Below are 15095 nucleotides of genomic sequence, written 5' to 3' on the forward strand. Positions count from 1 at the left end.
TCAAAATTTTGACCCCCATAAATGGCCGACGTGTTAGTGGACGAGGTAAAAGGAAAACCACGCAATTTCGAGGCATGTTTGTGTGGATCATTGTATTCTACTTTTACAACATCTTTCTACCCATATGCATTTTATAAAAAACGGTTACAAACGCTTTTCAAAGACCAACTCGACCGATCCAAGGCAACGTGTTTCTTTAAATGCCTTTTGAACTCCTCGGCCTTGAAGACATTTACTATGTCACTTGATTAAGGGCAAGCTTTTGTGTAGTTACATATCAGACGGTGGATATCAAACAAGGGTTTGCTCATCTGGAGCTTGCTATAGAAAAGCTGGCCCCAAACCACTGGTTGAATGCCTTTATTTTAACGATGAATCTTTGTGCTTTGTGAAAGCGAGCCCTGATGTAGCAGTCTATAGTTGAAGTACCTGCACGCCAGGAGCATTTGAAGTCACAGTGTCTAGCAATCCATGCATAGTGTTCTGACTCAGTTTTAAGTATGGGAGATTGTGTGGTACTGAAAGTACACGAACTAGTGATTCGTTGTCCACGTCCCGAAGACCGCACTTGGCCATGGCGAGCTCCTTCAAGCGTGGCACAATCGGAATAAAGAAATCAAGGGTCCCGCTCAAATTGTTACCACTCAGATCTAGGACAAGGAGGTCCTTTGCATCAGAGAGGACACGGCACAGAGTCTTGATGTCCTCGAACACCAGGTAACAGTTTATCAAGCGCAGACACTGGAGGATACTGCTATGTGTTTGGAAGACATTTACCTTGCCGTGCATATCAATGTCTGATAAAAATATTGTGGACAGGTTGATCTGGTGAGAGATGAAGTTGGGTACCAATGAGCATTGACAGGGAAGAGACGATGCAAGGGGTCGGAATGACATACTCTTTAGATTTGCCAGTATTGGAAACGAACCTTCATCTTCACCCGAGTCCATTGCTCCATTGAGCCACATCAACAGGTGCTCCAATTTCGGTGTATGGTGTACAATGTTCATTACGAGTCTAGACTCTGCCGGTGATGTGCACACGACACTTAGGCTTGTAACTTTCGGAAGGGATCGCTTACATTGGACAAAATAGTGAGCTGCAATGAGGTGTTCACCTCCCAAGCTGGGAAATGAAACAATGTCTGAAAGGAGGCTTATCAATGTCTTAGACCTTGCCTCTAAGTAAAACATCAATCTCAGACGCTGAAGTTCATCTGCTTTGTACGAGACGACACACTGCTTTTGGAGCTTCTTCGCGCGTGAGAGTATCCACCGTGCAGCTTTCTTGCTCTTGCCACAACAAAAACGAAGAAGATACTCCAGGTTGATCATCGAAAATTCGGTGAGCTTGGAAACGTATCTGATAAAACGTTTTTTGTCTGTTTTGAAAAGATCTGCCAAGTACGAAGCAGCACACAGCTCTTGAAAGGTGCAATGTAAGAAGGCTACTGTGGACTGAACATCCAATCCCCTATGTGCATCTTCTGGCACCAGCAGGCCAATCTCACATCCTCTGGCTGCATCTCCTTGCTGAAAGTCTTCAACGGGAAAGACAAGTCTTTCTCCGTCCTTGCCAAGTAGTCCTTCTAAAGCTACACGTCCCAATCTATTCAGTAGTCCATCAGGTAGTTTACTCCTACTGGGCAGAGAGTCCTCCTTCTTACCCTCGTGGTGCATGAGGAGGATTTTCACTGCGTTGTCATACAGCTCCGTTAATCTCTCAGGCAGTGAATTCCTGTCTGCCCAGACCAGGCAAATCATCTGTAGCAGGAGTGGGATTTCACTTAAACCCGAAAGAGTTACAGAAGAACGTATTGCAGAGATAAGCTTCGCACCGGTCTGACTGTTCTTAAAGTACTTGTTGATGTACTCTTCCCTCCCCCGTAATCCAAGACCGGTTGTTTCAACTCTTGCGAAGAGGGGGTATATTTTAAAGAACTGGTTTGCGACGTGATGTTGGCTTGTTACGATAATGCAAGAATGTCGCAGTGCCCGACACAGAAGTACATCTTTCAAGTTGTCGGTAGCTTTGGTCTTACCCAGAACATTGGGTGGAAGCTCTTCGAAACCATCTAATAGAAAGAGCACTTTATTCTGGTGATTCTCGATGTAGTTTTTCAAATCAGGTTTCGAAACCTTGGTGTCACGCGATAGAATCTGGTCGAAGATTGCGTCGACTAGGTTAGGATTCTCACTCATCTGATTCAGCTGAAGTGTGAACAGAAGCATGAACTTCGACAACGGTGAACCTTGTTTGAGAGCGGAATCAGATACACGGCTTCCCTCTTCTGAGTTCAGTGAAGGGTCGACATCAAGTGCTGTCAAGCTACTCCAGTCGTGCGTTATCTTTTTCAGAAGGGTTGATTTGCCTGATCCGGTTTTACCTGTCAGAAGAACTCTGTACCTCCCACGGCAATCGAGTGAGACTAAACTCTGATGACTTAGATGGGTCTCCTTCGTGTTTGTTTCGCCCTCAAGTGAAGAGCAGTCTGTAGGCCTACTTCCAGACTGTTCGTACATACACGGGTGTGTTCTTCTGACCAATTGCAAATCTGTGTATATACTTCCCAAGTCTCGAACCAACGACGGGATTAATGGATGCATGCGAACCTTGCAGAGGTTGTTCAAGTAATAGTCTACCAGTTCCGCTTGGCATGCCTTCAGGTCGAAATCCGTCCGGATATCTGTACGATTCTTTGAGTCTGTTGGAACAAGAAAAACATCGTCTTAAAAGCACTAGACACTATTGGTTATTACTCAAAATACTTGTTAGCTTAAAAAGTTACTTGGTTATCGAGCAATGGAGAGCTGTTGATGGTATAAAAACATTGTGAGAAACGGCTCCCTCTGAAGTACATGTAGTATAGTTGTTTAGTTTTTTAGAAAGAAGTAGCTTCTCGTTATAACATTTGAATTTAATTTGGGACCTCAGCTGAGGTTTCGAATTCAAGCATCTGTATTCTCTCGCAACTTCGGCGACCGTTTGAGTTAAAATTTTCACAGGTTCGTTTATTATTTATGCATTGTTGAGGTACACCAAGTGAGAAGACTGGTCTGACACTGCCAGTGCCTCTAATGATAACTATAAATGGATTATTTTATGTGGATTACACATCACATAGAACCTAGAAAGACGCAATAAAAAAGTATAGTTAAGTTGCTCAAGGACACAAGTTTCAAGACCGGGACTCGAACCCATGGCTCAACTGACCCGAACACAGCGGTGTCCGGTGTACCTAAACTGTTTGGCCGCACAGCGGGTAGCGTCAGCGGGTATGGCACACCGCAACATTGCGCATTCCCATGGTGTTACCACACACGGACATGAAGGGGCGGTATTTTGTTTTTTTCTGCTAATTAGAATTGCTATCCTCAAAAATGTTCTGCTGATTTTTGCTGAAAAGATTGAGAAAAACAAAATTCCAATCGAAAAGCCGACTGAGTAACAATTTCGTAGTCCAGAAATTTTTTTGAACGAGCGGTGAACAATGCTTTTAATCGCCAAAGACCTATACTCTCTTTTTGTCCGAATAATTTCAAAGTCTCAGTCATAATAGGCTACTTTTGAGGGAGGGAATTTTAATAGACTTTTTACCAAACAATTCATTTGTCGCAACTTTCCATGCCAGGTCAGTGCGGTCAACTGCATCCAAACCTCTGACCAGAAGTTGTTTAGGATCTGCGTCTGGTCCTAACCCCCGTCGCCACGTAACAAGCATGTCCATGATCTGGCTCTTCGTATGCATTGGGTTGTCAGCCTTACTGTGCTCGATTTGTGCCCACTTTAAGCCCAGATTGACGCCAAGTGCCGGCCATTCCTGACCTAACTGACGGGCCAAGTCCTGAAGGGCGATGTCGTCCATATGGAGTCCAACCTTTATTTGTAACAAAAATAATAATAATAATAATAAACGAATGGTTTTGGTTTTGAAAACACATTTTAATTGATTTGGCTGCTTATAAAAGATAAAAGCTTGCATCGTGTTTTTATCAATAAGTTTGTTTGCTATTGAGACAAATTGTTGCACTTTGACAGTGTGCTTGTTTTAATCATTATACTCACTAAAACTTCATTTCAAAGTGGTCCATTTTTGAGATATCTCCAAAAATCCGGACTGGTATGAACATAATGTCCACACATGAGTCATACAACCTGAGAAGCGTTACGACCATGTATGATAGCATGTCCACTATGACACAGTCAAATTATAGGGAAATCGCAATTTTTATAATAGGCCTATGTACAAAATCTGCACTGGCCGCAATTCTTACAGTCGGATATAGAGTGCACAAATCTCTATGATAAAACACAAACCTGTTTTTCTTCTCTGCCTCCGATAATCCACAAAGTCACAAAACAGTTCAGCTATAAGTTTCCCGTAGAGCAGATTGAAGTTGCTCCTCCAAAACTAAATGAACAGTTAGCGAGAACCCAGCGTCCTGTCAGCTGAGCGTGACAAACCAACCAGGAAGAAAATGGAAACCGGATTATGTGGAAATTACAATCGAAAGAACCCCGAAGATTAGCACCGGACGTAATTTGTTATCAACATACATTTTGTATTACTGAACAATACTAATTTTGTTTTGTATAGGGCCTACGTGTTTTGCGCATCTTTCAACTGGCTGGGGTTGGCGGACATAGTCCATTCATCTGACGCCACACTTCGAGGCTCGTGAATTTGCATACTATTGAACATACATCCCCGTCCATCAGCATCGATCTTAGGAAAACCTCGCATTTATTGTGAGATTCTCAGTCAAATTCTACTACATGCATTTAATACAACGTGTACCTGCATGCAGCAGTCCCCCGGACCGAAACTGCAGCTGCTGCCCGACATCTCAGGACCAATCAAAACACAGATAGCAAAACGGTATCAAATTACTGGTTCTGTAAAACTGATAGGGCCTGCCATAGGGAACCGTATAAATGCTAGGAACCGTGTAGGGCAAACATGGTGGATTTGTTCCGTTCATTCATGAGGAGACCGGCCCAGAGAACTTGGCAGAGAACTTTAAAGCCAAGTCCAAAGACTGAAAGCCATCGAAAATATTGTTCTCCTCAAAGTTTTGCTGATTCATTTTCTTAATCTGATGAGCCCTTTTGGGCCGCTCTTAAACGTATCGTAGCGTCATACGTTATCGACTCTCATATTATGTTTTCCCGTTTACCGCGAGATTGTGCAAGCTGCACCGGTGACAGAAGCTATGCAGTTTACTCACAGTCTGCATGTATTTTCATCAGGCTTAATCATGCTGAGAAAAAAGTTTCCTGTCGTTGGTTATGCTCAAACATTTATAAAATGATTGATTTTGGGTACTAATCACTAGTGCATTATTATGCCAACATTCAAATGAGTCAAAGAAACATCATCCAACCTCAAAAGTTCAAAACAAATTTACTATCTGCTAGATTGAGTTTCATTCTGCTTTAGTCACTAGATGGATCACGTGAGGTAGTTACTATTTGGGATTCTAGGGTGTGCCAATTTAGGGAAAATATTAAAATATTTTAAGTGAAAATGACCAAAAACAATTTTTTATTTTTATTTACTGAATACTGTAATAAATTCCGATGAGCGTAATAAATATTGAGTCTACATTAAAGAGAAAATATCATAGATTGGTTTCTTATCTCCTGAAACCAAACATTACTGGTCTGAAATGGGGGAAAACGGATTGTTATGAAGTGTGTGTGTTTCAAGGGGGGGGGGGTGTTTTACTTTCATGCCTTATGATATCTCTGGATTCTAATATAGTAGCCAAAATGCCTTAGGACAAAATTGTAATTAAATTTGTGAAGTAGTAATTGAATAATATTTTTGATTTATTTTGCACGCCATACTAGCTTCTGAATATTCAATAAAATACCAACCAATGAAAGGTGTGAAAACATGTGACGTTGCTCCAATGTCGTGCATGCATAAGGACTGTTAATGGCGGACTGTCTCTCGCAACGTAAAACCAAAACTTGAAAAAATTCAACACACGATGAAGTGTAATTGTTATTATTAAAAAAATTGATAGATGATTTGAAAAAAAATTAATTAGTTTTTGATTGTGAACAATTTTCCTGTTATCCTACTGAAAACACATGACACCAGGATACGCATATGTTTTTATTGAACTCTACCAGGAAGTTGAAAGGGAAATTCTCCGCACATCACCGAAACAAAAATATACATCACACTATGGTACCTTTAGTTTCGGTGGTGCGTGGATGTCACAAGAGTTTGGCGGCAGCAAGTAATTTCTTTGAAAAAAAAAGTCCTTCTCAACTCGACTATCTCGATCGCGTGGGACCATTAACGACTTGTCCACAAGTCTACCAAAAGTTCGATATTATGGACGCAGAATGTGAACCTCGACCACCACTTGAGGGCGCTCTTTCATTTGGATCAGTTACATTAATTCATTAAGGGGAAAAGTTTCCGTATGGCGCCACCACTTTTTCATTCGATATGAAATAATTTAGTATTTAATTTACCTCAATGAGATATCCTTTTTTGTAAAAATGAGTGAAAAAGTGGTGGCGCCATACGGAAAGTTATCCCATTAAGGTAGTAATAACGTGTGACATTTTGGGTGTCAACATCAAAAACAAACGACTTTGGCACTGTTTGGCACGTGTTTTGAACGCAGCTCAGCAAGTTTAAAGGCACGAGGTGGTAAGGTTAAACTATGTTGTATATAATGTTGTTTTCATTCACTGTACGTAGCCGCGGGCCTAAATTTCATAAAAACAATCTTTTTCAAAATAACATCTAACTCTTAAGTCTAACTCACTCTAACTTACCATGCTTACTATATTAAGTTAGTAATTAGCCTACTACTATAATTATAAATAGACTAGAGTAACAGTTAAAGCCATTGGACCCTTTCGGTACAGGAAAAAAAAAAGTTCACAGATTTACAAATAACTTACACTTTTACAGGGTGGATAACTTTCCGTATGGCGCCACCACTTTTTCACTTATTTTTACAAAAAGGGATATCTCATTGATAATCCTTCAATGGGGAACATTTGCATAGCGGCAATATATATTAAGTAAATTGAATTCGGGCTTTCTTTCCCTCTAAAAAGAAATCCTTGAATGTGGAACATTTGCATAGCGGCAATAACCATTAAGTAAATGGGATTCGGGCTTTCTTTTCTTTTAAAAAATAATCCTTGAATAGGGAACATTTGCATAAAAGGGAATATAGAGGAACGGTGGGAAGTAGTGAGAAGAAGATGGGAGTCTGGATGACTGGGTGCGCGGATGCGCGGATGCGAAGTGGGTAGGCCAGTCCGTTGTGGCTGACTGGGCATCCACGCATGCAGCCTTGGATGCGTTGACGTACAGTGGAGTGGCCCTGGATTCTATAATTGTACCAAACTGGATGACATAAATCAACTCTATAAAACTTACTTAACAAATAACAATTGAAAATATGAAAAAAATATTATTTATTAAGCTACATTCATCATTAATAGATTCTAAAAATTTGACGAAATTCCATCGAGGTTTAAATATTATGAGGATGTGAAGGGTAGTGGGGTCTGTTCTTGCAGTCGGCGTGCCTGTAGACTATACGCTGTATTGTGTTCACGGAAATCGATGAGACCCAAACGTTTTAGTTGGGACTAGGTGAAGTTTAGCAATAACACGGGACATGGTCAATATTTCCTTCGGATACTTATTGGTGTGTACCAATGAACGCCAAACCTTTGAGAATAAGGCCGTGTCCGAAACGACGACTTCGGCTACAGCTACGTCTAGATCAGCGCGTCTATCAGTGTTGAAGAATAGCAGACGCGCGCGATCTAGCCGTAGCTGTAGCCGAAGTCGCCCGTTCGGACGTACACGGCCTAAAGTGTCCGCCTACGTCAACTGGGACGCGCCGTCTTATTCTGACTTGAAACCTGAATTTGAAGAGCGCCCTCTATTGAAATTAAATAAGTCATAGTTTCACTTAGTCTGGTTCCCTGACCAAAGATTCCTTGACGTCTCTTGTTCCTGACCAAAGATTCCTTGACGTCTCTTGTTAAAAATCTTAGGTCTGGGGCTTTTCTCAAACCTCGGCTTAGGCTCCGGCTCAGGCTCCGCGTGCTGGTACAATCAGCAATACGTGCTGAAAATGCATGTTAAAGGCCGAGCTGAGTACACAGCGCGCGGAGCCTAAGCCTGAGCCGGAGCCCAAGCCGTGGTTTGAGAAAGGCCCCAGGTATCACCCATACACGGTTAAAAATAGAGCATGACGCAACTTTTCAGGGTCGGGGGTCATCTCCAGGGAAACCATGTCTGCACGTACTACTACACTAGTTGCGATATAACCCTCCTCCAAACGGCCGCAAGGCCGGAGGGTTACGAGATTATTGATCGTCAATTAATGACAATCTGGTTCAACACGTACAATTTCGGCAGCTAGTCACCAGATTTTGCCCCAGTTTTTACCACTTCTAAAAATTATGAAACGTAATCCTCAATCAATGTCTAATGAACACTCAATTTAAAACACCTTTGAAAAAAGATTTTTGAAGAAAACAACAAAAACTTACCAGATCCCGGAGCGATTTCCCAGGTTTATATATTTTGAAGTTCAAATGAACTTGTCGCATCGCATCGCTTTGCAAACGCTTTATTTGGTCACAACGCCTGCATTGGCAATAACTGGCATAAAAACTTCTGGATCTACGGCCGACAGGACTGACATTACGAGTCCGTAACGAACATCAACGATAGTGTCCGAATGTTGACGACAACACTTTCGGAACATTTCGGATAACTTCGAAAGAGGAGGAATTCCTCCTTTTTGGTTACGTGATTTTGGGTGACACCGGACCCTAAATTCGACAGAGCCTAGTCGGAGTTTTTTGGGTCTGGGAACCAGAAGTTTCACTGAACCATTCAATTCAATTCAATTCAATTTCAATTCAAGAATTCTTCCCGTCAAGCTAACGTTTAAATCACCACAGGAACTTACAAACAAATATTTAACTTTTGTCTGTGGAAATTTCAGTTTGTTTAAACAATGATCCTCTGTCATTTTGTTTGATTGAAACACAATCTTCTCAGAAATTGTGTGGATCAAGGAACGCTGTCAAAACCCAACATTTTGTGGCTCGCCGCAATCTCAAAACACGCTAACTCCAATAATCCGCAGTGCAAAGTCTTCGTTCAACAAGCAACAGAGGGGGTAAAACACCAGCTAAATGGCTATGTAAAGCTTAATGCTATTGGTCCATATTCACCCTCTGTCTATTTGCCGATAGAACTTGAAACGGTGCTTATGATTCGTCAGTAGTTAGTTGTGCACAAACATAATATGAGACGGTTCCGACAGACAATGAACGACATAAATCGACGCTTATCTACACGTAAGTTTTAACTCCCTTTTCTCTTGAATTTTCACACAATAAAGGTGCCACTATAAAGACAATGCACTGTAGCTCAATCTGTGTCAATAAAGTTTTGATTTGTTGAAGAGAACATGAGAAAATAGCCGTTTAAAAACCGCATAAATTGTTGTTAGCCCGCCACGATTTGCTGTAGGTTCGCGTGGGTCGCTGGACCAGTTCATTCCTTGTGTGGGGATTCATGTGTACGCGGGGTACGGGTGTGTGTGTTCACTCTCCCTTTCGTGATAACCTTAAAGAACACTTAAATACAAAATTTAACGGGGGGGGGGGATAAATTGAATACACACATTTTGTCAATACTTCGAACGGATCCCTTGTTGTCACAGTTGTGATTAATTATTACAAGTTAACGAATAGCCTAGTCAATGTTTACTCATTATCTTGATTTCTTCAAAAGCCAATACTATGGCATTTGTTTAATTGTTTATGCAGAAGTTTATTGTACAGCCGTCTTAAGCCTGTGACTGGTTACAATGTAAAAAATAATTTTTAATAGTTCTTTCAAAATAATATTTGTAATTGTAAAATGTTACAAGAACCTTGCTCTATGTGTTATACAAATATTTTTAAAACTCTCATTCAACTAAAAGTTTCATTTGATTCTCATGATGTTTGATCAATTTGTTATTAATAAATGTTCAAGTGATATATATTCAGAAAATGATGGTTTTGTTTCCAATCCTTTAGGTATGGTATGGGGTATTAAATTATTAGAACCGCGGCGCCCGCTGTACAGTAGATCATGTACACATAGTTGAATATATCCCTGAACACCCCTATTACAAAACGGTTGGTCCCATCAATGTTGCCAGCAACGCGCGTGTGTGTACGAATCATGTGTTGCTGCCAATGGCATGGTGAAATTACATGTCATTACGGCTTGACACTTTTGTGCATGGTAGAGTTGATCTCATTATTTTATTTCCATACTCTCATAAAAGAATAACAAAAGTTACGTGTATTACGGAGTAAATCAAAACAATTCTTTACGTAAGAGTAAACATAAATAAGCAAACAGAGAACGGGCCGTTTTGGTAAGCAATAGCTTGTAAGAAAAAACACTGTATGAGACGAGACAGACAAGAAAACAATTGACCAACATTTAGAAATCAAGCCTTATATTTGGTCGTTATTATACAAAATTGTTCATCATGAGCAGTGAAATGTATTGCCTGCCAGGAAATAGAGTGGAATGTATTAGGCCTAATTTCATTATGCCGGTAAGCACAAAAACTTGCTATAAGCACAGAAAAGTATAGCTTAGCCGATAAGAGAAACTGGCTATACCCATGTACCCCATGTACCAAAAAAATGAATGTAAGAAGCATCACCGCGGTTATTATCTCAGATTGTGTGTCTAAAGGAATTATTCTTCTTTTTTTGACTAAGTTCTTTCCATTTGGACCGTATTCAACTCTGGAATATGTAGGCTATAAAACTTTATAAGTGCGGTAAGGAGTACAGCAGTTGGTAGGCCCTACAGTGCAATTTGATATCGTTCCCTTTTTGGTTCAAACGCTTGACCCCCCAAAATGGAATACTATAAGAGGCGTTATCGTAACGCTTTCTATATTGTATTCCGTTAGGGAAAATTCTTTCAATGTTGACTACTTCATTGTATACAAAGTGACGTTTTAATTTCTAGAATAAGAGTTGATAACCAACGATGTTCTTCAAAACAAACACTACTACTTACTGTGTAACTATCTCTTTAATAAAACTGTCACCGTGCCAAGTTTCAAAATCAAGGGAAACCGACTCGGATTTTGCCCGAGTTTTTTTAGGTGAACAAAATTAATCATAATTCACACAGGCACATTTTCATTTGACAAAAAAACAATGCAGAGTGTTTTACAGGGCAGGGTGTTTTCTATTACTTTACAATGATCATTCAACATCACACAGTTGTTTCTTGTTTCACATGATCAATGTCTTTATTTTATAAATGAGTAATGTTAACCTGGCAAATAAATTGAAATTTTTAAAACTAATTACTGTACACCTGAGGGCAGAAAAAAAAAATTGTCAGAGTAAGTGCTTGGTAATTATGATCACTACTATCACTGACATACAGAAACTGGAAATAACTAAAGTTAGAAGAAAAATGTATACCAATTTGTAAACAGGGAGTTAAGTTAATACACAGTTGAGTTATGATTATTCATTAGAGCTCATTAACTGCAAAGAAAGCTTATAAATTGACTTTTATGAAAACACACAAAACCTTTTTAACTTGTCCATTATTGGCATGGATCAGTTCATGAACTTGGTTCATGAACTGCTGTGATGAACATGTCATGAACTGTTTGATGCATGGACTGATCATGAACATTCTTAAAAGTTCATCAAGTCATTAATTCCCTTTTGGCTCAGTCAGTGCACAACTACGAGATAATGAAGCTGACGCGCAGCGTTTCTTTGCAAAATCGTGATCAGAATATAGGCGCTCCCAGACCCTTTGAGAATTCATGAGAATATCCGAGTGTTCATAAGCACGTCAGTAAAACGCTCCGCTTGGTGGGAAATATTTGAACAACACTTAAAATGAAGGAGGATTATCTTGAGATGTTTTGCTAAATGAAGGGTTGTCAAATTTGTTTAACCGTATGCACATTTTAAAGAAAAACCGTCGCAAAGTGTGTTATGAATATCACTCCTTTTTGATGAACCCTTCACGTTTGCCGTGACCCTGACTGCTTCCCATTACGTTAGAGATATTAATGCATATTTTTAGTATCTTGAAGAATTTTGCCGTTGTTAGCTTTTTACATTTTTACTGCGGGAAACATATTTTTTCGGTGTCAAAAAAATGGGCAAAATGTTTATACAATTTCGTAATTTTTTTTATGGAATTGATTATGACGTCAGGGTTACATGACATACGCGCATTCTATTCCAGCAGCGCTAACGCGCTAGGCGGGCGCTTTGTTTTGTATCTTTTACATACATACGAACGGGCTACACTAAACAGCATACATCTTCCCCAAAATGAACTTACTTAAAAACGGAGACGCCGCACGCCGCACGCCGCACGTTTGCCGTGACCCTGACTGTTTCTCGTAACATCTTACAAAATAAACAAGTGATTTGCATAAAAGAACAAACAACATTTCCACACATTTGTTCAAATCTGCTACGGGCATTTCATGAAAAGGGTATGGTTTGATGCATAGAGCTTTAAACTTGTATATTCATAGCTCTAATGTTTGATGACAATCAGTTAACAACAGGATGGACCACGTGAAGGTTGTCACCTCCCACCCCACAAATAACAGTTTAAAGAGATCGTTTAAAATCTACATCGTTAATGAGTACTCAAACCCCCTAGATAAACACCAAGGAAAATGTCATGACCTTGTAATTAAAATTTTGTTTTTGCTGCATAGAGCTAAACATGGTTATAAAGCTCTATTGTTTGATGACAATTAGTTAACAACAGGGTGGACCACGTGAAGGTTGTCATCTCCCACCCCACAATTAACAGTTAAAAGAGATCTTAATACATCGTTAATGAGTACTCAAACACACTAAATTAACACTACAACCAATGTCAACCTTAAAGAGTACTCAAACTCTCTAAATAAACACCAAAGAAAATGTCATGACATTGTCATTAAAAAATTGGTTTGGTGCATAGAGCTTTAATATAAACATGGTTATAAAGCTCTATTGTTTGATGACAATTAGTTAACAACAGGGTGGACCACGTGAAGGTTGTCATCTCCCACCCCACAATTAACAGTTAAAAGAGATCATAATACATCGTTAATGGGTACTCAAACACCCTAAATTAACACTGCAAACAATGTCAACCTTACAGCGCCAGCCACCAACCCGGTCATTCCCTGAATTAAACACCCTTAATAAAAACCCTAGAAAATGGCATGACCTTTGTAATTACAAAACCTCGTTAATGAGTACTCGAAACCGTATATAAACACCATAAACAATGTCATAACCTTGTAATCAAATAACATCGTTGAGTACTCCAAAACTGGACTGCATACCCTTAATAAATACCGTGGAAAATGTCTAGACCTTTGTAATAATAAACCTTGTTAATGAGTACTCAAACACACACAAGGTCATGACCTTTGAAAAAGAGTTACTATAAACCCCAAGTGTGTCACAATATTTACATGTCTTCCTATAGTAACCAGTAAAAAACATGGTGGCCACCATGTGAGGGTACCCCAGAACAGATACCATGTTAATAATTAGAATAATAAATAATTGAATTACAGAGTGACACAAAATAAAAGGTTACAATTTATAATTAATTAATTATTACGATACAAAACTTCATTACATAAATCACCACTTATATACAGTCCTTAACACACTTTTTTAACGTCGTTAAGAGTACTCGAAAACTGGACTGATTATCCTTAATAAATACCATGAACAATGTCTAGACCTTTGTAATAATAAACCTGGTTAATGAGTACTCAAACACACACAAGGTCATGACCTTTGACATAACAAACTTTAAAAAGAGTTCTAAACCCCAAGTGTGTCACAATATTTAGATGTCTTCATATAGTAACCAGTAAAAAAACATGGTGGCCACCATGTGAGGGTACCCCAGAAGAGATACCATGTTAATAATTAAATAATAAATAATTGAATTACAGAGTGACACAAAACAAAAGTTACAATTTATATTTAATTCATTATTACAATACAAAAGTTCATTACATAAATCGCCACTTATATACAGTCTTTAACACACTTGTTTAACGTCGTTAAGAGTACTCAAAAACTAAACTGATTATCCCTAACAAATACCATGAACAATGTCTAGACCTTTGTAATAATAAACCTGGGTAATGAGTACTCAAACACACACAAGGTCATGACCTTTGACATAACAAACTTTAAAAAGAGTTTTAAACCCCAAGTGTGTCACAATATTTACATGTCTTCTTATAGTAACCAATAAAAAACATGGTGGCCACCATGTGAGGGTACCCCAGAACAGATACCATGTAAACAATTACAATAATAAATAATTGAATTACAGAGTGACACAAAATAAAAGATACAATTTTTAATTAATTCATTATTACAATACAAAACTTCATTACATAAATCACCAATTATATACAGTCCTTAACACACTTGTTTAACGACGTTAAGAGTACTCAAAAACTGGACTGATTATCCTTAATAAATACCATGAACAATGTCTAGACCTTTGTAATAATAAACCTGGTTAATGAGTACTCAAACACACACAAGGTCATGACCTTTGACATAACAAACTTTAAAAAGAGTTCTAAACCCCAAGTGTGTCACAATATTTACATGTCTTCATATAGTAACCAGTAAAAAAACATGGTGGCCACCATGTGAGGGTACCCCAGAAGAGATACCATGTTAATAATTACAATAATAAATAATTGAATTCAGAGTGACACAAAACAAAAGTTACAATTTATATTTAATTCATTATTACAATACAAAACTTCATTACATAAATCGCCACTTATATACAGTCCTTAACACAATTGTTTAACATCGTTAAGAGTACTCAAAAACTGGACTGATTATCCTTAATAGATACCATGAACAATGTCTAGACCTTTGTAATAATAAACCTGGTTAATGAGTACTCAAACACACACACAAGGTCATGACCTTTGACTAAACAAACTTTAAAAGGAGTTTTAAACCCCAAGTGTGT

At 38.9% G+C, this 15095-nt stretch overlaps 2 protein-coding genes across 3 annotated transcripts in view; one reads left to right on the forward strand and one right to left on the reverse strand.

Moving 5' to 3' along the window:
• Positions 1-136: 136 nt before the first annotated feature.
• On the reverse strand, positions 137-5704 carry LOC139949273 (NACHT, LRR and PYD domains-containing protein 1-like). Of its 2 annotated transcripts, none has more exons than XM_071947670.1 (3): positions 4319-5704; positions 3599-3878; positions 137-2705 (listed from the first exon to the last, which is right to left on the reverse strand). In XM_071947670.1, the coding sequence occupies exons 2-3, from the start codon at positions 3864-3866 to the stop codon at positions 415-417; spliced, it is 2559 nt and encodes an 852-aa protein (XP_071803771.1). In that variant the 5' UTR covers positions 3867-3878; positions 4319-5704; the 3' UTR covers positions 137-414. The 2 variants fall into 2 exon arrangements, with proteins under 2 accessions (XP_071803771.1, XP_071803770.1); XM_071947669.1 differs by having other exon boundaries at positions 3599-4450; positions 4800-4817.
• Positions 5705-6603: 899 nt separating this feature from the next.
• Positions 6604-15095, forward strand: part of LOC139948953 (peroxisomal carnitine O-octanoyltransferase-like) — a 100636-nt gene continuing 92144 nt past the window's right edge. Inside the window, exon 1 of the mRNA XM_071947332.1 lies at positions 6604-6674. The gene's annotated coding sequence lies outside the window, so the exon portion shown is untranslated. The remainder of the gene's footprint in view (positions 6675-15095) is intronic.

This window comes from Asterias amurensis, chromosome 16 (assembly GCF_032118995.1).
Source record: "Asterias amurensis chromosome 16, ASM3211899v1".
Lineage (NCBI taxonomy): Eukaryota > Metazoa > Echinodermata > Asteroidea > Forcipulatida > Asteriidae > Asterias > Asterias amurensis.